We start from the raw sequence: 25,599 nt of genomic DNA on the forward strand, positions 1-25,599 counted from the left end.
ATGCTACAAAAGCAAACATTTATGAAGAATGTTCTTGCTGGGGCACCTGGGTGGCTCAGTGGGTTAAGCCTCTGCCTTCGACTCAGGTCATGATCTCAGGGTCCCGGGATCGAGTCCCGCATCAGGCTCTGCGCAGCAGGGAGTCTGCTTCCCCTTCTCTGCCTACCTCTCTGCCTACTTGTGATCTGTCAAATAAATAAAATCTTAAAAAAATATTCTTGCTGGAAATGGTCACCTCCATGCCCATAAATTGAGAGTTTCTGGGCTTTTTAATGATGTGCAAATACCAGATGTGTTCGAACGTGTTTCTCATTTCAAGAACCTCCTTTATGTTCCACCGTCTTCACAGCACACCTACGTTTATAGAAGCTTGAGTATAACAATCATTTATAAAAAGATGTAATCTGCACATTTTAAAAAGGGCATGAGGGGTTCTCAGTGGCTAATCTCAGAGTGATGAAATTACATGGGATTTTAACTTCTTTGTATTTTTAGAACAGTAACAGTATTTCGATAATTTATAAGACAATTTTTTTGAAAGTTACTTAAGGCTACCTTACACAGTCACTTCTGCTGCTTTCGAAAAACTGAAACCCCCCGTCATGTACAGCTCATAAGCGACCACACCTGTGCTCCCACCGAGTTCTACAAGTTCTAGAAGTATGCATGAACCTGTCTGCCGACATTCATGCAAATCTTCACCATATCTCCTTCTGCAGCACACCGGGAGGCAGGGAAGAAGGGAGACCGAAGGGGCGTCTGGGTGCCTCAGTCCATTAAGTGTCTGCCTTTGGCTCAGGTCAGGATCCCAGCATCCTCACCAGGGAGCCTGCTTCTCCCTCTCCCTGTGTCCCTCCCCCTGCTCGTGTGCTCGCTCACGCTCTCTCAAATAAAATCTTAAAAAAAAAGGGGGGGGGGGGGTGAAAACAAAAATGTCCATCTTCAAGAATCAGCTGAAGTCTCTTCTGAAGTGTTTATGATCAAAAACGCGGAGGCTTTGGGGGCACCTGTGTGGTTCAGTTGTCAAGCATCTGCCTTTGGCTCATGTCATGGTCCCAGGATCCTGGGATCAAGTCCCGTGTTGGGTTTCCTGCTCAGTGGGAGCCTGCTTTCTCCCTCTCCTACTACCCCACTCACTGTGAGTGTTTCCCCCGCTCACTGTGTCTCTCTCTGTTAAATAAATAAATAAAATCTTTAAAAGAAGAAAATCAGAGGCTTTGGTTAAGATAAAAAAAAAAAAAGCAGTAGGATTTGATTCTTATTATCGAGACAGAATCTGATGGTCAATGCTCTGGCCACTGGACATCTGCAGAAGTTAAGAAATATAAACTATAACCACTAGAATTCAAAATAGTAGGGGGTGAAACCGGTGACGGTGGTTAAGGAAGGCACTTGTCATGAAGAGCATGAGGTGTTTTGTGGAAGTATTGAAACACTATATTGTACACCGGAAACTAACACTATGTTAACTACACTGGAATTACAATTTAAAGAGAAATTTATCATGGTGGCGATGTTTGGGCAGGAAGGAAAGAAGGAAGGGGCAGAGGAGAACACAGAGGACCTCAACTTGATAATGGTTTTGTTTTACATAATTTCTGGGGGAGGGACACACAGGTATCAGCTTATTATCCCTGACTTCTCTTCATGCCCTGTTCCTTCCTACAAACTCTGCTCCCGGGCTCATTCCAGCACCACAGCGAGGCTGCTGGAGCTCACCTGGTGTCTCACACTTGCCCACCCGTTTCAGGTGAACTCGAAGGGGCGCCTGAGAGGCTGGTCTCAGGACAGAGGACCCAAAGACACACCCACATCCCAAGGCTGAGGGAGCTGGCAATCTTGGGGAAAAAAAGTAAGCAGGAAGTTTGCAACTTGGCCCATCTTCTAAAAACTGTCAAGGATTCTAGTAATGCAGGTAAAGATATCAGAAATACCTTAGAAAAATCAGTATCCACATCCGTTACTTTGTAACCACACTGCCAGATTATTTTTAAAGAATTCTCTAACTTCATCATAATGCCCTCCATTTTAAAGTCATTTCATTGAGAAAGAGTAAAAAAAAAAAACAACAACAACAAAAATGAAAACCCTGAGATGGCAATTTTATTTTTAAGAGTGCAATACTGCAAAACACCCCGTAGCTCCCCCATGGGTCTCCAGATGAACCCCCTCCACACCCCCGCTTCTCTGGGATCTGAGCATTTGGAGAAAACCGTGCACCCACACGTGTGTGTACCATCTTTCAGAAAAATTCAGTATTCTCCCAGGCCCAACACCTGTAGAGTCAGACCCAGAGTATTTTTAAAATCTGTGTGTGTTTGCACAAGCTCCCCGGTGACCGTGATGTGCTGCCTGGCAAGGCCGGTTTTCTCTGAAATAAACAACCAAGTTCTGAAGCACCAACAGGATAAGCTGAACGGAGAACTCCGCACCACTGATCACTGCCTAGCAACAGAGGCTTTCACAGGGAGCACAGCTACCCCACCACACGGTGACCTCGTCATCCATGGCCCAATTCAGAATCAAAGAGCGAAAAGGGAAAGACAGCCTAGAAGCAAAGGAAACCCGGACTTGGCCCGTGGCTCTCCCACAGAACAGGACACTCAGCCTTTCCACCAGAGTTCGACCTCTATCATTCAAACCCGTGCTGTTCAAGATTTGGCCACTTTTATGTATTTAAAACTGAGTAAAATTCACAATTCAGTTCCTCGGACCCACCAGCTACATTGTGGGTGTTCAAAAGCCATACGTAGCCGGGACACCGCACAGCAGAGCACAAACGGGACACTTCCCTCCTCCTTGGGAATTCTACCACACGGTGCTGGCCCGAAGCATTCCATTCACGACCCCATCATCCGTGGTGGGTTTGGCCTTCGGGCTTCTGTCCACACCCCCAGGTGATGGCTACAACACCCACCAGGGCAACAGTGCCCACCCAAGGCGGGGTAAGGTTCCAGGAGGTCAGAAATATCTAGGGCATGTGACATGTGACGTTTTGCAAATCGCCCCCACCCAGAGATGCTGACCCCCACCCAATCCTCCCATGGCTGAGAAGCTCTATTCCACCACCAGATGATTCTTCAACATTCTGAAAAAGAGCCTCATTCCAATTCACACACGTGCTGACCTCCTAAGTGGGGGGAAAAAAGGAAAAAAAAAAAAAAGAGAGAGAGAGAGAGAGAGAGAGAAGGTACTGGTATGACGGACCAGCCCTACTTCTCCGGAACTGCCTGGCTATAGAGAATCTGGTATTTTAATGCCTGAGAATTTAGAAATGGGGCCAAAAGAGAAGGAGCTGGACTACCGTGTTCTTTTGAAGCATGGAGATAAATATAGGATCCCATCACCTAACTTCAACAACTATGGACTCGGGCCAGCCTGGTACCCTGTGGCCCTGTGTTATTTAGGGATGGAGGATTCTGGAGGACCACCCTCCCCCCACCATGGCCCTATATCTGCACAGAGCAGAGGGAGGCCCCCCTGTGTGGGCTCTCAGGGGTCTAGGCCTCCACCTGGGGGAAGGCTTACAAACTCTGAGCTGAAGCACCAGTCTCATGAGGCTGCCGAGACAAATCCAGGACACCATCCCTGGGGAAAGCTTAGTCCAGGGTCTGGTTAGAATCAGCAACACTGGTTCTAATGGCCACCCCAGCATCTTTTCATCCTTTCCTAAAAGTAGGGCAATTTTGTTCCATGATATCAATTTGGAAGTTTTAAAAAAAAAGTCCACCTTCCCCCCACCCCCAAAATAGTGTTATCACTTCTGATGTTGTGATTTACGACCATCTCTATCTTGATCCACTGCTGTTACTACAATTACTGGGACTAGTTGTAATAACACCAGCTCCCAGTTTTTGAGCTGCTGGTCCACGTCAAGCATTGTGTCAAGCCCTGTGTAAATATTATCTCACCAAATCCTCACAGTGTGACTGTGAGGGAATTCTGTTGCTCTCCTCACTGGAGAGCTAAGAAAACAGACCCAGAGAATTTAAGTGACTTGCCTGAAATCATAGAGCTGAGGAAAACAGGATTTGAACCCAGGTCTGCCTGAATGGACAGCCTATGCATTTTACCACCACATCAAGCTACAGCTAAACTCCTCCTGGAGCTAAGGGACTAGCCCCCACCCTCAAATTAGAAGAACTTTCTATCACATATTTTAAAAGTTAAAAACGTTCTTCCCCAGTGGCTCTCTGTCCCGCTTTCAAATACATATTTCACCCTCTTGACTGGGACTTCCGAATTTTCAATATGTAAGCTGCTTACTGCAAATACAACAGCCTTTCCCACCCCATTCCCAAGCAGTTTGGAGTGGAGGGGTTGGGAGAGCTAAGCCCCCTTTCAGAAAGAAGCCATAAAGCTGAGGCATTAAGAACCAAGGTGAAACAGTCACCTCATTTCTGGCTGGAAGATGTTCCCACTCGTCTCTTTATCTACAGAGAAAGATGTTCAGAAAATAGCTCCTCTATCATATTTCAAAGAACTCCAAGTTTGTGCTGTTATCTCCACGTCAGACTGTACTCAAATGGACCAGCGTCTCTATCTTGAGGACCGGCCGGTGGGATGATGCTCCACCGGCCGCATTACCAGGAATTCTCTCGGACAAACGCTTCTGTGCCCAGCGCGCTCTGCAGGCTCTGCCCACCCAATACGGAAGCCCGGTTGTTTGCAGCCCATTTCACAGGGGTCTGGAGCCAAAGTAGTGCAAACGCCACCAAAGCCGAATGCCCATGAGCTGAAATTCACCTGCAGCCGCTTTTCCTTCTCCCCACCCAAAATATGCGCCCGCACTTTCATGCAACACACTGAAATCCCGGAAGCTTGGAGGAGAACGAATGAGAGATTATCACTCCCCAAATTTGGGATTTCGCAGGGCAGTGGAATTTCGGAAGCATCTGGTAGACTGACGGGAGTTACGAAAACAGATGTGAGCGATAAGCCAACACCTCACACAGCCACACAGCCATACTATCTTCTATCGCTACCATTTCAAAAAGGAAAAAATTTTAAGTAAAAACCAAAAAAAAGCCAGAAGCTCAGATAAAAGACAATGCTTCCTCAGAAAGAGAGTAGAACTTTCAGGCACGGACACATGGCTGTACAGGGGTGTGGTGGCGGCAGACAGTTCAGGAAACACGCTCATGTTCCTCCCTCCCTGAGGATGGGACGACAGCTTCTAGCCCACAGCTGGGCCGGGAGGAAGCACTCAACCAGCCCAGACACCAGCCCCTCCCAGCCACCCCCGGCCCAGCAGGGGAGCCCATCTCAGCCCAGGCCCTCCCTCCTGGGATCCCCCACCCCAGCCGCACACTGCCCAGTAACCAGGCAGCAGGCAGCGGCCAGACACGGTCTCTGCATGTCCTACAGCCCAGACTAAAATCCTGCCAACTTTGCTCCTGGAGAATAAACTCTACTTTCTCCCAGAAACAAGCTTGAAAGGGATCTGTCTGTGTACACACTGGGAGCCACGTCTACGTCCTACTGCAGTCGGTTACGGGGGACTGAAGGAGTATAAATAGTGTCATCCGCAACTAGGGGACATTAAGAAGCACTTCACTATAAAATGGGAGCCATCTTCAGAGAAGAACACATGTGTGAACACGGTACAGTAGCCCGCAAATGAAGAGAGCATTTCTCTAAATCAAAACCATGCGAGCGATCACCTTCCACGCGTCAGAATGGCTAAGATCAAAGAGACGAGAACTAAAGGTGCTGCTGAGGATGTGGACAGACGGGAGCCTCGTGCGCAGCAGGTGGGAAGGCGTGCGGGTGCAGCCGCGATGGAAAGTGGGATGCAGCCTCCTCAAAAAAGTAAAAGTGGAACGACCGTATGATCCAGCAATCCCACTTCTGGGCATCTACCTGCACAGAAACACTACTCTGAATGGATACATGTACCCCACGTGCCCTGCAGCATTATTCACAACAGCCAAGGGAGGGGGGCAGCCCAAGTGTCCATCGACAGATGAACGGATAAAGTACATACACACACACACACACACAAACACACGAGAATACTACGCAGTCACAAAAAAGCAGGGAGTCTTGCCATTTGTGACAACACAGATGGACTTGGAGGACATTACACTAAGTGAAATAAATCTGAGAAGGGCAAACACGCTGTAGGATTTCACATACATGTGGAAAGGCTCACGGATGGAGAACAATCCAGGGGTGGCCGGAGGGGAAGGGCTGGGGGTCAGGTAACGCAGGGGAAGGGGATGAAGAGGGACCAACGTGCAGGCCTAAAGAAGACAGGGAGACAGGGATGCACAGAACAACGCAGGGAACCGCGGACACGTGACCCGCTCCCCCTCGTCACATGAACACCATCCCCACCGCTCCCCCTCCCAGCCGAAAACTCAGCGGTGTCCCAACTGGCATCTGAAACAGAACTAAGGGGGATCTAAGGGGGGTCTTGCCTTTTCGTCCTGGTAGATCTTGTTGACGCTCTCCAGCTGCGAGTCGTGGCTGGACTGGATCCGGTCGAGCTGCTCCCGCTGCTTTTCCAGCTCCCCCTGGAACTCGTTCTTCTTCAGCTCCACCGCGCCTCTCTCCGCAGCGGCCCTGCGGACCCGGCCCTCCAGCTCCAGGATCCGGGTCTAGAAGGACAGCACAGAACACGAGGGGAAACCCCAAGCTGTCCCTGGAGACCTGGCCGCTGGAAGGAGCTCCTCTGAGAAGCTGGCTCCGGGGCCCAGAGCCAGCAGTAAGCCCTTTGCTGGAGGTGTGCTCCGGGGCCCCGTGGGCAGTGCTGCCGGGCCCTCCTGGGTCCCCTCCCCAGCCGCCCACTCCCCAGCTCCCATTCCACTCCTTCCTCACCAGGCAGCAGCCTGGGGCCAGACACGTTCGCTGCATGTCCTGCAAAGCCCAGATGGAATTTCTGCCAACTCTGCTCCTGGAGAATAAATTCTTCCCCACAAAAATGTGCCTGAAGGGGTTTCTATTAAGAGCAATCTTGGAAATCAACTGTACAGAAGCTATAATTTTTCCCAGAGAAACCATATTACAAATAGAGGAAGTCACTTCTCTGGGCTTCTTGGGCACCCCAGCTTATCTCCCAGGAAATCCCAAAACGTCCCTCCGGGAGACTCTGAGGCCTGAAGGAGGGAAATCCATGAAGTGCCTCGCACTTCCCCAGGTGCTCAAATATTTCGTTCCGTTGCCCTCCCGCTGACAGAGCACTCAACCCTTGGCAGACAAAACCTCCCAGAACAGATTCAGTTCTCTAACTCAGGACCCCAAGCCCGCGCCTGCCCGGAGACCAGCTCCCGCGGAAGCTCCCAGGAAAACGTGGCCGCCTGGGGCCTGCTGGGACGGGGCAGGGTTTCAGGGCTGAGAGCCCCAGCTCTGGGGGAGAGGAAAGGCTGGGCTGGAATCCCTGCTCCTGGGGTACTGGCCCCGTCTGCGTCAGGATCTGCGTGCCTGGGAAGGGGGGAGATGAAGTCCCAAGCTCACAGAGTTTGTTTTGTGTCCTAGAGCAGAGCGTGTATATAACGCCCGGTTAAAGAAAAATCACTCAGACACTTGTGAACACGGGAAGGAAAACTTCCTTCAAGGCTCCTGCAACAGGGGTCTGTTCAGGAAGGAAGAGAACTGGTTCCATTCTGAACCCAGCTGAGGCAGCTAAGGGTTTGCAGCCAACAGCAGAGTGAGGAGCCAGTTGGGGGGAAAGTGTTAAGAGGGGATCTCAAGGGCAGGGAGATTTCTTGCTCGAGGCAGGCAAAGGGCTCAGACATCAGCAAGAGGGAGGAGGTGCCTGATCAGATATTGGGGGGTAGAGAGGACTCAGCCAGAATTCTTTGCTAAGTGGGCTGGGCAGGCTAAAGGCGAGATGGCAGGATGGCGGGGGAAGCCAAGACGGAGGCCTAGAGATGCCGGACTGAGGTCTGGTCAAGGAGAGTGCCTGTCCCAGCTCAGCCCTGTCTGACCCACAATACACAACCATAAATGGGAAAGCTCAAATTACCGTCCTTGAGTGAGGACTTGAACTACTGGCACCTGTAGAAACACACTTCCCATACCCGTTACCCAAATATACTTCCAACACCACTCTGAGATCTGGTGTGGACTGGAGGACCCAACGGCCGTCGGGGTGACGAAGCAAGTGGCCTTCCCAGAACCAGCCCAAGGGGATCCATGAAAAACCCTTCACTCCCAGGCCAAGCAGAGAGGGGGACGTTCTGGGAGCCATCCTAAGTCACAGAGAGGTTCTCTCCTACCCATGTGCAGAGTGGATGTGGAGAGTCTGGCCTGGGCGGGGTGGGGGATGTGGGGAGCCCCAACCTCGAGACACATAGTGCACAAGTCGCTGAGCGGGATGCCTTAGGGAGCGGTGGACACCAGGGCCCTGGGACTCCACCACCCAGCCACCTTAAACATGGGGAGACACTCGTGCTCCCAGACGAGCCAGGCACCTGGAGGTCGACGCTTCGGGAGCTGGCGATCCAGTAGTTGAAGCCCAGGACAATGATGCAGGCCACCAGGGCAGCCAGCACGAGGGGCGGCGACTTCATGCTCCGGCGCCCGTTTCCCAGTCCCATCATCTCAAAGGCTGGGGCGAATCTGACAAACAAAACAAGCAAAGAAGCCTTTGTGCTCGCAGTGCCGCCCTGGGAGCAGATCGTGTCCATCCCCATCGCCAGCAGGAGGCGTCTGTGCCTCCAAATGTGAACCTGCGGGAAAGAGAAGACCACCAGCAGGCCGGCCCCCTACGACAGGCTGCTAGGAGGGAGCACGGCCCTGGGAACCCAGTGCCTGCAGGGAATGTCTCCTGCACATCAGTTTCCTCTTCTGTAAAATGGTGTTAAGTGCTTTCCCCACCCTCCCCACCCCTTTCTCCCTGCTGCCTCCAGGACAGGTTAAGAAGGAATCAACTCTGTGAACAGCAACAGCAAATGTTAAATGCTTCCACATCACTTTAGGGGGAAAAAAACCCATTTCTCACTGCTCCCCAAAGAGGCCTTTTTAAGTCCTAACAAGGGAGGGCTTTTCACCTTGGAGAGAATTACTAAGGACACCCAAATAAAGGTTTGTTGTGCAAAGCCAGAAAGCACCCCGGAGGAGTGTGGATGCTCACTGAGGAAGTCACAGCCAGCGTGGACCCCCCACTCACACACACATGCAGGGTGCTGCCGGCAGGCGGGCGGTGCCGGCCCAGGTTTCCTCTGAACGCTTGCTGCTCTCCCCGTACAGGCCATCCACGTTAGCTAGAGAGCTGCAGAGAGCATTACCTCTGCAGAGAAAGCCAGACACGGCTTACAAAAGGGAGGGGACCAAATTTGTTCATGGACTTCAACCCAAGACCAGGTCTGCCTGGATACCAGCCCCAGAACCAAGCACAAGGAAAGCCGACCTTCCCACGAGGCGGGTAAAACAGGCCTTATCAGAGGAACGGTGGCAGGCACCACAAAGGGCATCTTTGTGAATAGGGCCTCTTTTATGCCAGGTGTGGCCCACAGTGCAGGAAAGACCTCCCAGGGACTCAACCTCCAGGTTAAAGTTCATTCGAGCGGGAACAGAGCAGAGTCCACAAGACCAGTTTTCCCCCTCAGGTGTTCCTGGTTAGGCGAGTCCCTGGGAGACCACTTCCATAATAATCAGGTAGTAGTGTGGATGTCTAAATGGGGTAAATGAGCGCTGCCTGGAATCACCTGAAATAAAGGACCATCAGAATTCCGAAGCACAGAACTACCTCAGCTTCCCTCGCCAGCTGCTGGTCTTTCAGGGTGAGAGAGGGGAAAAAACTAAAAATCCATTATCAGTGGAAATCAGCAAGCCCCATACATATTAAAGGAGAGTAATGCTCAGAAATACTAAACTTCTAGAAAATTCTGTATATCTGCGGATACATGTCCTGTCTCCACTGCCTTATATCTGATTCTGATCCCAAAACAGTCTTTTTCACTCTTTTCATACTTCAAAAAATATATATAAAACTACAAACACAACTGGGGAGAAAAGCTGCACAGTAAAGTGTGAAATTTGAAGTCTCCCTAACGGCGGCATCCTCCTATTCCGGTGGCTCTCGACCCTCCCAGGACCCCAGCATCACCTGCGACGGGGGCGTGGGCTCCACTCCTCCACTTCCAATTCAAGGGCTGTAGAAAAAGGCCAGGTGTTGGCCCTTCTAATATGCAGCGAGTCTTCTAGATGTTTCTTGATGCTTATACAAGCATCAACATACATGTTTTTAAATCGAAACAAGAGCATTCACACTGTCTTGTAAATGTCAGGAGTCACTTAATCATACTTCTTATCACACTTTTCCTCGTGGCAAATTATAGCTTGCTCTTTTCTCTCGAAAGTCCTGGAGGGGGCTCCACTGTGTGCCAGCATTTATTTAACCAGTCTCCTACAGAGGGCAATTCGGCTTATTTCCAACCACACTGCCACGAACACCCTTGACATCCACACCTGTGTTTGCAAACTTCTATCCAGGTGTGCGAGCCCTTACACACAACTCTGAAACCCCAATGCTCTAGAAGCATTTTGGACAACTAAACAAGGGAACGGTGAGTGAAGGACATATAGGAACCTTCTGCACTATGTTTGCAACTTGTTCATAAATCCAAACCTAAACTAAATCCAAATCTAAACTAAAAAATTGATAGATCTTACTCAATTGGCTTTCAAAGCACTTCCAATAATTTACCCTCTCACTACTAGTATGAGAACTGTTTTCTCACACAGTAAAACCAAAATAAAACTTTTTAATGTTTGGCAATCCCATCAGTAATGATATTTTAAAATAAATCTCTTGGGGGACACAGCTGGCTCAGTCCATATAGCATCTAACTCTTGATCCTGGGATGGTGAGTTTGAGCCCCATGTGGGGCATAGAGCCTACTTTAAAAAAAAAAAAAATTCTTTAGTTATGAACATAAATGAACACCTTTTCATTTACTGGCCATTTGTTCATTTGGTGAAATGCCTTTTTATATTCTCTGCCTATTTTTAACCTTGGGTGTTCATCTTGTTGATTTGTAAGAGATCTTTGTATGTTAAAGATAAATAAATCTTTGGTCTTTCATGGCAATGGTCTTTCATGGCAATAGCTTTTATTCTCAATTTTTCGTTTGATCTTTGAAATTTTTTGCCCATGGTTTTTGGTTATCAGTGGTGTTTTTAAGACACTCTAATCTTGCCAATCTTTTTTTTTTACTGTTTCTGGATTTTGTTTGTACTCAGGAAGACATTTCCACTCTAACTTTAGAAATACAAATTTGCCCATCTCTCCTCTCAACACACCTATGGTCTCATATATTTAAATCTTTCATCCACTTAGAATTCCCTTTTAATGTTAAGAATAAAAAATACCAAAAAAATCATGAAGTTTTGGTTTTATGTGTGTGCATGTGTGTAATGGCTAGCCAGTTCTGTCAGCACTCCTTATGGAAAAATCTACTTTTACCTTTGAAAGCCTATCTTTGTCTATACTTAATTCCCTAGCAATATACTTCTAGAGGAGGGGTCCTTTTATGACCTTTTATTTTATTCCAGCAGATATAAGTCAATGGATCGGTATACTACAAGTCTGAAAAGAGTAAAAACTCAATTCTCACTTCAGAGAAGTATTCAGATGATCATTCAAAATGCTCCTTTCTTGAGCCAGCCAATGAAAATGTAGTGAACAGCTATGATAAGACAGGCGCCGTGCTGACACCGAGCAGCTCAGGGCAGTGTTAAGAGAACAAACTCTGGGACCTACTGGCCAGTGTCGGACCCTAGTTTCACCTCTTAGGGACCACAAGACCTATCTGAGCATCACTGTCCTCCTCCTAAGGATACCTGAGAATTAAATGAGTTAAGATATAAAAAGTGCTTAGAACCACAACTGGCAAGTAGTAATTGCTCAATAAATTTCAACTTCTTCTTCTTATTATTATTATTAGAGATGGAAAGATGAATAAGAAATCATTTCTAGATCTAGTGTTTTCCCCATTTTATGAAGAAAAGGTGATGAATGTCACTCTTCTACCAACCTTTCTACTTTATGGGAACCAGGCTTGTGCTTAGTCCTATGGACGCCACTCTCAGTGCAGCAGCGGTAACTCCCACCCTCTGGGGCTGTCTCCCTGCCATGGCAATGGGACATCCCAGATAGGACCACAGTATGACAAAAAGGGGTTCCAGGAAGCCAAACACGATTCTGGTCTCCGAAGCCCCTCACTATGGCCCAGCCCTTGGCTGGCCAGGAAGGTATGCAGCCGCCCGGAGGGCACAGTTAGGGGAGCTCGAGGCTCCCAATGGACACAGGGCTGGCCAGCTAAGAAGGAGAGCAGGAGGAAGAGAGACCAGCACCGAACCTCTGGGTGGCAAGGTGCTGCAGCACTGACTTCCAGGACTGTAGAAACTCCTGCAGCTGAAAACAAAAGGCCAGACACAGGTAGGAAATGAAGACCAGGGCAGTAACTCAGAGCCAGAGCTTACAGGTTCAGATACATGAAGGCTCTCCTGCCCCCACCTTAGTTCTGTGGACCTAGGCAAGAAGGCAGGAGACATACTGCATCGGGTGTACTAATAATCATTATAACTGAGGCTCCAGAATGTGTTTTGTCTCATATTTGATTGTCAGTATCTGACATACCGAAAAATGATTAACTCTAATCAGCTAAACTCTGTGAAAGCCCAGGTTTCCCTGGAGAAAAAGGAAGTGGATGTTTCTGCATTAAAAGTGTCTTGGTAAACTGGAAATGTGAAGAAACTGCTCAGTCCTTCCTACTGGCTTAATTCAAAAAAATCCAACCTGGGGAGCCTGGGTGGCTCAGTGGGTTAAGCCTCTGCCTTCGGCTCAGGTCGAGATCTCAGGGTCCTGGGATGGAGTCCCGTATCAGGCTCTCTGCTCAGCAGGGAGCCTGCTTCCTCCTCTCTCTCTCTCTCTCTCTGCTTGCCTCTCTGCCTGCTTGTGATCTCTCTCTCTGGGTCAAAAAAATAAAAGAAAATAATTCAATCTACTGGTTAAAATTATTATTTGCATGTTAGACAAAAATTTTTTTGGAAAAGAAACCTCTAATTACTTTAAAAAAAAAAAAAAAGAAAAAGCACCTGAAAATGAGCAACCTGTCAAATATACTGGCCCCTTGAACCTGCTGGTTAAATACTTTTATTTTTTCTCATTTCCTTATTTCTATGTAGGTTTTTTTTGTTTGTTTGTTTGTTTTAAGAGAGCCAGAAGAGAGCACTCAAACTGGGGCAGGATAGGCAGAGGGAAAGAGAAAATCTTTTTTTTTTTTTTTTAAGATTTCATTTATTTATTTGAGAGACAGCATAAGTAGGAGGTAGGGCAGAGGGAGAAGCAGACTCCCCACTAAGCAGGGAGCACTGACACCTGGGATCATGACCCGAGCAGAAGGCAGCGGCTTCATGGACCGAGCCACCAAGGCGCCCTGGAGAGACAGAATTTTAACCAGATTCTACACTCAGTGCAGAACCTGATGTGGGGCTCAATCTCGTGACCCTGAGACCATGACCTGAGCTGAAATCAAGAGCACAACCAATGGAGCCAACCGGGTGCCCCAATAATTTATTTTTAAGTAACTTCTACACACAACGTGGGGCTCGAACTTACAACCCTAAGATCAAGAGTCACATGCTCTACGGCCTGGTAGGTCTTTAGTCACACAAGCAAATACTGTACATGAGAGCAATCGAATCAGAGCAGCGTGTTATAACAACGTGACCCCTGCAGAAACAATACAGCTGCTCTAGCCGAAGAGTCGCACCTTCCTTCCTTCTCTGAGGAAACGGCCTCACTCGGACCTTGGAGAGTCTGAGCAGGAAGTCCACAAGCCCTTCGGCAGCGAGCAAACAGGCCTGAGAACGCCCTGTTCCGCACAGGTGAAGGATTCGGTCACCAACATTTTTCTGAGGGTTTAAAAATACTCTGCCATGCCCCAAGCATGTCCCCAAGCCAGGGGTCAGCAAACCAGGCCCACAGGCCCTCAGAGGCCTGTTCTGTAAACACAGCCACAGCTGTTTTCTGGCTATGCAGAAGAGCTGATCCAAAGCTACTCGTGGGGTTATTATTCGGACTCTGCGGGTCAAAATACTAATTATCTGGTCCCTTAGAGAAGTTTATCAACTCCTGCTCTAAACCATGAGGGTTGAATGACCAGGTCCACAGCATTCTCCTTCAATTGCTCTAAAAGCTTACAAGGAAGTGCAGAAAATCTCTCACTACCCTAATCCCCAATTATAAATATCATGTTTCCCCAACTCTGGAGTCTGACAGTTTATAAATGAAAAAACTTCAACAACATGGTGATCGCTGTTAATAACACTGTACTGTGTATCTCAAAGTTGCAAAAAAGAGTACATCTTACAAGTTCTCACAGTAAGGAAAAAATGTTGTAACTGTGGTGACAGAGGTTAACTAGATTTATTGTGCTCAACATTCTGCAACACACGCCAATCCTGAATCGTTACGTTGTAACCTAAGACTAGCATATGTCCCTTTTTGAAGAAAAAACTTTTAAAGTTCATGTGCATGACAGGGTCCCTGAGTGGCTCAGTCAGTTTGGCCTCTGCCTTCGGATCAGGTCATGATCCCGGGGTCCCAGGATTGAGTCCCACACTGGGATTCATGCTCAGCAGGGAGTCTGCTTGTCCTTCTCCCTCTGCCCCTCCCCCACCCCTCCACCCCTACTCAGGCTTGCTCTCTCCCTAACCCACTCTCCCCTTCCCCGACCTTTCAAATAAATAGTTTTTAAAAATTCATGTGCGCGTTTAGTATTATGCAGTGGAAATACCAAAGTGCGAAATGGACAAGTGAAAATGAATGAGAGGAACCAAATTCTTTTTTTTTTTTTTTAAAGATTTTATTTATCTGACAGAGAAAGCGCGCACAAGTAGGCAGAGCGTCAGGCAGAGGGAGAGAGACAAACAGGCTCTCCACTGAGCAGGGAGCCTAACATGGGGCTCGATCCCAGGACCCCGGAATCATGACCTGAGCCGAAGGCAGCCACTTAACCGACCGAGCAACCCAGGCGCCCCAAGAGTAACCAAATTTTATCCTGTTTTTTCCAACACTTGAAATTTTCTGAAGAAAGGCCACCTCCCATGTGGATGCCAAGACTACATCTTGGCAGGAACTCCCGAATTTTTCTCCAGTTCAAGAATTGCCAAACTGCAGCCCAAAGGCGGAATCCTGCCAGCCACCTGTTTCTGTACACTGCCCATAAGCCTAGTTCTCAGTTTGTTTTGTTTTTAAAGATTTTATTTATTTATTTGACAGAGAGAGATACAGCAAGAGAGGGAACAGAAGCTGGGAGAGTGGGAGAGGGAGAAGCAGGCTTCCCGCTGAGAGCAGGGAGCCCGATAAGGGGCTCCATCCCAACACCCTGGGATCATGACCTGAGTCAGACATTTAACAACTGAGCCACCCGGGCACCCCAAGTTTTCAGGTTTTAAGGGTTAAAAAAAAAATCGAAAGAATAGTTCATATGTGAACAGCACATGAAGTTAAAATTTGGACGTCCATAAATTAAGTTTTATTAGGACACGACGACTCTTCATTTACGCCTTGTCTGCGGCTGTCAGACTGTAAGAACTGAGTCCACCAGCAGGGCACAGCCTCCCGGAGGGCAAAGATGCTCCATAAGGTGAGGGAAGAAAATCCTAGAGTTAACATTAATTTGTATCCAAAAGTGTGAGAGCAACTACATTTCCGTAATTTAACTATCAGATAAAAATAACTTGCAAGTACATACATATACTAATTATATTAATTATTTTATGCTACATTACATTTTGCTAATTCTATTATACTACCATAAAATAAATACTAACAGTGGTCATGAGAGTAGAAACTGACTCTGCATTTTAAGTCTCTCTGTTGAAGGTCAACAAGTCACCACCCTCTGAGGGGCCTGAGGAACTCCTCTGACTCGGTTCGGCACTGAGCACAGTGCGGTGGGCGGAAAAATTCTAACTACACTAAACCTTACAGAGACTACGAAGCTTTACCATTCTTATAAAAGGTATGAACTGAATTTACTCTGATAAATGTAAGCATGGGCAAACACAAACCCCCCGCTGGAAAGGCACAGGTTTCTCACGCAGTTCCACGTTAGCCACGTTAGCCACGTCACAAAGTAAAACCTATGGTGATACAATCAGATTTGACAAGAAACAGGCCAAAAACACTTAAAATTCAAGGAGTATATGAAAGAGGGGTCTACCCCCACTGTCACTAATCCAGCCCTGAGGGTATCCTGGGCCTTGAGATACGAGACCATAACAACAGGACATGCACCTAATTGATAAATTTGCAACATACAGGCCAGGGCTAACCATTTGTTTAATTGAGATGATTGATATGTAACACTGAATTAATTTTAAGTTTTTGATTTTTATTTATTATTTATTTTTAAGATTATTTATTTATTTGACAGAGAGACATCACAAGTAGGCAGAGAGGCAGGCAGAGAGAGAGAGAGAGGAGGAAGCAGGCTCCCTGCTGAGCAGAGGGCCCGATGCGGGACTTGATCCCAGGACCCTGAGATCATGACCTGAGCCAAAGGCAGTGGCTTAACCCACTGAGCCATTTGACAGAGAGATGGTGGGAGAGGAAACACAAGCAGGAGTGTGAGGAGAAGCAGGCTCCCTGCTGAGCAGAAAGCCTGATAAGGGGCTGATCCCAGGACCCCAGGATCAGGATCGTGACTTGAGCCTAAGGCAGATGCTTAATGACTGAGCCACCCAGGCACCCCAAGTTTTTCTTTTTTCAAGTAATGATAAAGATCAAAAAACTTTGGAAACCACAGCAAACTACCGTCTGTATCAACATGATCAGATTATATAGTACTCTTACATATCTTTTCCTCCTGTCAGGCATTAATTAATCTTTAAAATATTAGCTAGGGGAAGTTCTATTAAAGTTCTTATAAAAATAAGAGCAAAATATTATCACAATCAGAGAAGACATGATCCTTTTTTTTTTTCCTGGAAGTGTACGAAATTACTGTGTGAAACAAAGTAGACTCCCTGGGAACCTGGTAAGCATTTCTGAAACTTCAAGCCAAGTTTTCTCATGTAATGTCATCAGTAACTGGAAAAGTCTAGAAAAGAAAATGACCACAATCTAAGAATGCTTTTTGCTAGAGGAAGCGGGAAGCAGGCAAATGAAAATACCACTCACACTTTTCAAAGGTGAGACAAAACATATCAAGACCATTCTTCCTACTTTTGTGGACACGCACACACACGCACGCACACGCACATACACACACAAAACCAAACCGAAACAAAAAACTAAGACTTTGTTTTAGCTTTTTTTTTTTTTAAACAACAACCAAAAACGAAGTGTTTCTTTTTTCATTATCCCAGTGAGGGATGTTACTTCTCACCTTAGGTCGTTAAAAAGGTAATAAAACAATACAACCACATTAAAGCCAGGGAATGGGGCCTCCCATCCCTAATCTGGGCCTCCTGCCCTCCCTTTCCTGGGGCTGGCCTTCTCTGGAGGCCAGGCCACCTTCAAGCTCCCCTTCACTAAGGTACCAGCCAGGGGCTGTGCTTCCCCAGGCTCTGCCCTTTCTACCCTTTGCGCTTCAGACGCAGAAAGCCTGTCTGCACACTCACAGGATTTTCAATAAGGTCAGCAGTTTCCTCCCTGCTGGGGGGAAGGTGGCCACACAAACCCCTAGGCCAGGCACCGTCAACCATCCCCCCTTCTGTTTCCGCCCCACCCCTCAAAAAATAACATAAATACAAAATATTTTCATCCCCCATCAATAACTGGGGCCATGGCCAGCAATTAGAAAGGAGACGGCATCCTTTGCTCCAGCAGCAATGTCATCCATATCTATTACCACCAACACCACCACCACCACCACCACCACCCCCGCCCCCACACTTCCAACTACTCCTTCCTCTCATTCTCGGTCCTTCATTTTTGAACAAAACTGATGGGGGAGAAAATGTGATAACCTCTCCACAGGAGAACAAAATACATTTGGAAGAGCTGGCAGTTTTCTTTAAACATCTTCAGAATTCAATGTATTTTTTACCACCGATACCTTAAAAATTGAGTTCTGGTCCAGGGACAGAAATCTTACTAAATTCCTGCTTTCTATTCACAAATAAAATTATTCTTCCCGTGCATGAGCTTACCTTAATCTTCTATAACACAAGCAGGAAAGGCCAGAATGCCCTAGGAGACCCACAAAAACCAGTCAGCCTAGAGACTCCACTGCTCCCCGGTCTCACGCTCCAAAAATTTCAGAAACACTAAAACTGCCTAAATTTGAGTCAATCTGATGGCTGTAAGCCAAACAGAGTCACTCGAAAGCTGTTAAATATTTCATCAGACTGTGGGACATCTTAATAATCCTGTCCCTAGGAATGTCCCTCAACATTTACGGAATTTCGAGCTTGGGGCCTTGGAGACCCCAAACCAGACAAAGAAAATCTCAGACCCACAAAAGCCACACAAGTTTGGTTAGGCAAATTTGGAAAACGGAGATTTGAAAATGACCAGCAACATCACCGCATTCCAAATACTTAAATTCCGCTAAAAAGAACATCCATCAAAGTAGGTATTTTCTTACTTTACCTAAAAAAGAAAAAATCATTTTAAACATCAAACACGGTGTGAACCAGAAACGGTATATAAAGTCAGGAGACTGTTTTTACATTAGAGCAGAAGTTCTATGGATGCCCCACACAGTCATGGGTGGGAAACACACGAAGGACGGAACCTGGAGCATCCCCGCGACCGGCTCCGGATGCTGCGGCGGCTCGCGACCCAGGGACACGGCGCCCAGCTCGCGGTCACCTGCCGGGATGCGACCGCTGCCAACGTGGGCGCCCGAGCGCCAGGACGCGGAGGTGAGGGCGCGCGGCGGCCACGCGCTCTCCCCCGGCGCCCGTCACGCCCGCGGGACCAGCACTAGTGCGACTTCGGGCTGCACGCTTCCGACTTCGGATGCCGACGCGCGTGACACAGCGGAGAACAAAAAAGAAAGGCCCCGCACGCCCCAGGCCGGCCTCCGCCGGGGCAGAGAGCCCTCGCACAGCCCCTCGCGGCGGCCGGGGGCCTGGGGACGGCGGCGGCAGCCCCGGCGCGAAAGCTCCGGCCCCGCGCGGGTTCCGGTGACCCGGCTGCGGCCAGGGCGCGGGCCCCGGGCCGGGAAGGACGGGAAGAGGGAAGGCGGCCAGGGCGGCCCGGGAGCCGCGCACTCACCTCCTGCCGCGGCTCCGGCGGCCCCTCAGCGCTGCCCGCCCGGCTCCAGGAACGCCCGCTGCTCTCCCGCCGCCGCCGGACTCGCGCCCTCGCCCGCTCCGCGCCGTGCGCCCCGCGCCGCCGCGTCTCCGGCCTCCGCTGCGGCGAGTCCCCGCCCCCGGACCGCGCCGGCGGCGTGGGGAGGAGGCGGTGCCGCGAGCGCGGGGCGGCGAGGCCGGGGGCGCGCCCGGACGCCGGCCCCACGGTGCGCGCGCCCCAGCCCGGACGCCGGTGTCGCGCCCCCTCCGCGACCGCCGTCCCCACCCCCGCCCCACGCGGCTCCGAAGCCTAAGGACGTGCAAGGATGGGAAGCGGCGGCGCGGAGCGAAGGGACCTGGAGGACCGACCTCTCACCTCACCCCCAACCCGGCCGAGGGAATTTTCTGGAATGTAGGGCCGACTCTATCCAGTGCCACCCACCTCGCCACACTCGCGTCTCCTTCAGTGGTCCCGGCCCAAACCACCCAGAGGAAAGGGGGCCAAGGAATAGCAGGAGTTGAGGAGGTCTAGCCCCACAGATTTGTCTTTTATCTTCCACCCATCTGTCCCAGTTCCTGGTCTCCCCAAGACTGTTATCCCTCAAGCTTTAATTTTTCGGCCTGTGGCCCTCCGGACTCCTTGTGGGTAAGATGAAGATTCTCGGACGCGGCGCGAGTGTGATCTAGTACTCTCTGAGGACGAAGCCCAGGAGTCTGAATTTTAAACAGCGCTCAGAGCGCACGTTTGCTCCTGAAGCCCCGCTAGGCCACGCCTCCCTGAGAGGATGCCAGGAAACAAATGATCTGCTGGATACCCATTCTAGAAAATTCTAAAACACTGGTTCTTAACCCTGACAGAACTGGCCAGATGTTAAAAAATTATATATATATATGCTTTTAGAGTATTTGGATGCCAGGGTCCCACCTCCAGAGTACTGAGTACAAACATGGGTAGTTTTGTTTGCTATAAAGCTTGCCAGATAATTATAACATATGGTCAGCACTAAGAATAAATTCCAGGTTTATCGCTTTTCGAGCCCACCTAGCTCTGACTTCTGGAGAAGGAACCTCTTCCTGTCACCATTCCCAGATCTCTCTCTCTCTCTCACACACACACACACACACACACACACACACAGAACACACAAAACAACTGCAGCAACAAACAAGTAAATACGCAAACTCCTAAGGGAATGCTCGCAGCCAAAATGGTTTTCAACCAGAACAAAGACTCACCTTGAAAAGACCAACAAGATTCCTTACTACCACTTGAGCATAGTCTCAAATTCAGGAAAAGGATCCTTTATGAACCAAAAACCTCCTAACTGAATTTAAGTAATAGAGTAATAGTCTATAGCCCAAAATGATATTTTTGTGATCTGATGTTAGACAATTGTCCTGCTGGACCGAGACTGCAAAAGCCAGGGGGTGCATTGGACATCCGCCTTGTCTTTTTGGATGAGTTGTATCACTCCGTTCTAATCTTCTACTAACTGTAAGTGACTACAATCAGGATTTTTGGATAGGTACAGTAAATTGCTCCTTCTGGCTTCCCTAGTTTTGGTCTGCCTTCTTAGGCTGGTGGGCCATAACTTGCACCTCATTTGCCTCTAAGTAAGATTCCATTGTGTGACTAAGCTAGTGACTTTTTCCCCAGTTTTATTAAAAATAATTGACCTACCTCTCTGTGTAAGTTTAAAGTGTCCAGCATGATGGTTTGATTTATAGATATCATAAAATGATTACCACAGTAGGTTCAGCTAACTATAGGGCAATTGTGTTGTTTTTGTTTTCCATTTTCTTTTCAGTGTTCCAAAACTAATTGTTTATGCATCACATGCAGTGCTCCATGCAATCCGTGCCTTCCTTAATACCCACCACCAGGTTCGCCCAACCCCCCAGCCCCTGCCTTCCAAAACCTTCAGTTTGTTTCTCAGAGTCCACAGCCTCTCTTGGTTCATCTCCCCCCTCCCAATGTCCTCCCCATCTCCCAATGTCCTCTGTGTTATTCCTTATGCTCCACAAGTAAGTGAAACCATATGATAATTGACTCTCTCTGCTTGACTTATGTCAGTCAACATAATCCCTTCCAGTCCCATCCATGTTGATACAGAAGTTGGGTATTCATCCTTTCTGATGGAGGCACAATACTCCATTGTATATATGGACTATAGTACAATTGTTTAAAAAGAAGAAAAAAAGGAAGAAAAAATTTCTTGTGATGAGAACTCTTATGATTTACTCTGCTAACCACTTTCTATAAATCATACAGCCATGGTAGCACTAGGCATCACGTTGTACGTCACAACCCTTGGTACCTATTTATCTTATAACTGCAAATTTGTACCTTTTGACACTTCTCCGATTCCCCCCTCCTCATCCAACCATCTCTGGTGACCACAAATCTGATCTTCTTTCCCTAAGATTTCTTTTTTTTAAGACTCCATATATAAGTGAAATCATACAGTACTTGTCTTTGTCTGATTTATTTCACTTAGCATAATGCCCTCAAGGCCTATCTGTGTTGTCATAAATGGTAGGATTTTCTTTTTATGGCTGAATAATATTCCACTGTGTGTGTGTATGCGTAAATATGCACACATACCACATGCCTATCCATACATCCATTGATGGACACTTAAAGTTGTTTCCATGTCTTGGCTATTATAATGTTGCTGTGTATTTGGGGGTGTATATATCTTTTTGAGTTAATGTTTTTGTTTCTTTTGAATAAATACCCAGGAGTGGAATTAAAAAATTAAAAAAAAATTTTTTAATTTTTGAGGCTCTTCCATACTGTTTACCATAGTTAAACCTGTGATTCTTTTTTTTTCCTTTTCAAGTAGGCTCCACACCCAGTGTAGAGATTACAGTGGGGCTTGAACTCATGACCCTGAGGTCAAGACCCGAGTCTTGACCTGAGTATCAAGAGTTCGATGCTTAACTGACTGAACCACCCAGGAGCCCCTAGCCCTTAATTCTTTTTTTTTTTTTTAATTTAAATTCATTTAACAAACATAAAGTACATAGTTTCAAATGTAGTGTTCAATAATTTATCCATTGCATATAACACCCAGTGCTCATCACATCACTTTCCCTCCTAATGCCCATCACCCAGTGACCCCGTCCCCCACCCCCTTCCCCTCCATCATCCCTCAGATGAGAGTCTCTCATAGTTTTTCTCCCTCTCTGATGACTTCCCATTCAGTTTTTCCTCCCTTCCTCTATGATCCTCTGCGCTGTTTCTTATTTTCCGCATATGAGTGAAGCCATATGATAATTGTCTTTCTCTGATTGACTTATTTCACTCAGCATAACAGCCCCCCTCGTTCCATCCACGTTGATGTAAATGTCAAGTATTCATCCTTTTCTGATGGCTGAGTAATATTCCATTATATATATGAACCATATCTTCTTTATCCATTCATCTGTTGGTGGACACCTTGGCTCTTTCCACAGTTTGGCAATTGTGGACATTGCTGCTATGAACATTGGGGTGCAGGTGCCCCTTTGGATCACTACATTTGTATCTTTGGAGTAAATATACCTAGCAGTGCAATTTCCCATCCCATGATTCTTAAACATTTATGGAACAGGCCCACATGTCTAGATGTTAGGGCAGTTGTTTGAATCAATACATCTTTGCTGAGGGGGAAGGAGTCCTTTTCAAGTTTCATGAGACTCCTTATGATGAAATTTGGCATTTAAAAAAAAAGACTTATTTATTTATTTTAGAAAAAGAGTGGGCTGGGGGGAGAAGCAGAGAGAGAGAGAGAGAATCTCAAGCAGACACCCTGCTGAGCACAGAGCCCAATGCGGGGCTCCATCCTAAGACTCTGAGATGACCTGAGCTGACACCAATAGTCAGTGACTCAACTGACTGAGCCACCCAGGCACCCTGAAATTTGGCATTGAAAAGAAGCGGGTATACATATAGGATTTGCATTCTATAAAGTTCTCTTTGATTTCTTCAAGGCCTCTCACCCAAAATATTTAATCAATCGCCAGCCCTAAAAATTCGGCTGGGTAGATTCTGATTCACTGACATGCGAGGGGCTGTGGTGGCCGGTTGGAGTGGGTATCTGTGTTTTGTCTGTTCAACATCCTTTCCCATCACTTCTCGGCCTTTTGTCTAAGGTCAAGTGTAGCATCCTTTCCCTCACTTGCTAGTAACACACTGTTTTCATACAGGAATCTCCTCCCATCTCCAAGGGATACAGCCTTGGTAGATTGTTAGTCAAAGCAATGTTCTCTCCAGCTCAAGGGATGGGCCTTATAGAAGTTTTCTGTTTGCTGCTCTAACAAATTATTCAACTTAAACCAACACAAATTTAGTATCTTAAAGCTCTGTAGGTCAAAACTTTCACCAAGGCGTCAGCAGGGCTGCATTCCTCTCTGGAGACTCTAGAGAAATCCCTTTCTTGCCTTTTCCAGCTGCTAAATTCTCCCTGCTTTCCTGGGTTTGTGACCCCCTCCCTCCACCTTCAAAACTAGCAATTTTATAGTTAGTAACGTCTTTCTAATCCTGCTTCCACAGTCACATCTGTCAGATCCAGTTAGAAAGTTTTCCTCACTTCTTAGAATCCTTGTGGTTGATTATACTGGTCTCACCCAAATAATGCAAGGTAATCTTTCCACTTCAAGGCCCTTAACTTAATCACATCTGTAAAGATCCCTTTTGTAAGGTCACATTAACAGACTCCTAGGATGAACACATGGACATCTTTGTTGGGGTGGGGCATTATTCTGCCTACCAGAGACGCCTAAACTTAGCCAGTCCATTGCACTCTGTTCCTGGAATGAACAAAGTGATGATTTGAGGACTGAAAAATATTGAAATGGGGTGCCTGGGTGGCTCAGTGGGTTAAAGCCTCTGCCTTCAGCTCTGGTCATGATCCCAGGGAGGGATCGAGCCCCGCATAGGGCTCTCTGCTCCACAGGGAGCCTGCTTCCCTTCCTCTCTCTGCCTGCCTCTCTGCCTACTTGTGATCTCTGTCTGTCAAATAAATAAATAAAATCTTAAAAAAATATATTGAAATGCACTTACCTCAATGATAGCACCCATCTTTCTCAGCATATAATTCTGTAGGGTGGATTCTGTGCATTCCCAAAGCCCAACTCTTTTATCTACCCCTTAATTCTTAGGCTTTGCCAGTAGCCTAGAATTTGCTGGAACTAAACGTAACAGTAGAACATCAGTGCAATATCAATTAGAGCTCTTGGTTGCAAACAACAGGAACAGCCTCCATCAATCGTAAGGAAAAGGGGAATTAACTGGATAAAGGCCAGGGTGTCACAGAATCAATGGTGAGAATCAGTGAAATCATATTGATTGTTTTTCAATCAACTTGGAAAACCCGGATGCTGCAGAAAGCTAGGGAGCAGAAGTCACTGCAAAAGTGACACAGCAGAAAGCGTGTGTAGTCTGCATGTCGCATTCCTCTATCTTTAAGAAATAGGACCCCCAACTGACCTCATGTCCTTGTAACACTTGCTCAAGATACATAGAGCCCAGAGGGGGCTTCTAGTTGGAGGAATTGATTCTGAGCCTATCCGCCCAGGCTAACAGGGACAACTTATCTGGTTTCTGCTGCGAGCTGGGGCTACTAATTCTCATCAAGGCTACACCAAGGCTACACGCCAATCTCCCCAAGGAAGGAGACTGAGATGCCTATAAAAAGAGATAGAATGCTGGCAGGCAAAAAAAATAGCAAATGTCCTCCACAAATATCCAAAGAAATTCAAAGGGCAAGGAGGAGGCAGAAATCATATCTATTTAGGAAAATCAGGAGAGACTGTATAGAAAGTGGATATAGAACAGGGGCTATCCTATAGAAATGGAATAAGGCACATATATAATTTTATTATTATTATTATTTTTTAAAGATTTTATTTATTTATTTGACAGAGAGAAATTACAAGTACACTGAGAGGCAGGCAGAGAGAGAGAGAGAGAAGGAAGCAGGCTCCCTGCCGAGCAGAGAGCCCGATGCGGGACTCGATCCCAGGACCCTGAGATCATGACCTGAGCCGAAGGCAGCGGCTTAACCCACTGAGTCACCCAGGCGCCCTATAATTTTATTATTTTTATTTTTTTTTACTTATGTAATGTCTATACCAAATGTGGGGTTCGAACTCATGATCCCAAGATCAAGAGTTGCATGCCTTTCTAACTGAACTAATCAGGCACCCCATAACATTTATAATTTTAAGTTTTCTAGTAGCTGCATTAAAAAAATAAGAAAAAAACAAGTGAAAATAATTTAACAACACCTTATATAACCCACTATATCCAATGTATTATCATTTACATGTATTATCAATTACATAAACATGTAATTCATAAAACATTGATGAGACATTTTACAGATAGTTAAGTATTTAATGGAAAAATTT

At 47.2% G+C, this 25,599-nt stretch overlaps 1 protein-coding gene across 3 annotated transcripts in view; it reads right to left on the reverse strand.

The window, feature by feature from the left end:
• GOLM1 (golgi membrane protein 1) overlaps positions 1-19,772 on the reverse strand; it is a 58,641-nt gene extending 38,869 nt beyond the window's left edge. Inside the window, exons 1-3 of one of the 3 annotated variants that reach the window (XM_082696548.1) lie at positions 19,646-19,772; positions 8,418-8,565; positions 6,423-6,602 (exon numbers count right to left, since the gene is read on the reverse strand). In XM_082696548.1, the coding sequence (XP_082552674.1) occupies positions 6,423-6,602; positions 8,418-8,546 (309 nt within the window). In that variant the 5' untranslated portion in view covers positions 8,547-8,565; positions 19,646-19,772. Of the gene's footprint in view, positions 1-6,422; positions 6,603-8,417; positions 8,566-19,186; positions 19,334-19,645 lie in introns of those variants that run through there. The other 2 variants (XM_082696547.1, XM_082696549.1) reach the window with 2 other exon arrangements.
• Positions 19,773-25,599: the final 5,827 nt, after the last annotated feature.

This window comes from Mustela nivalis (genome assembly GCF_964662115.1).
Source record: "Mustela nivalis genome assembly, chromosome: 13".
NCBI classification, from domain to species: Eukaryota; Metazoa; Chordata; class Mammalia; order Carnivora; family Mustelidae; genus Mustela; species Mustela nivalis.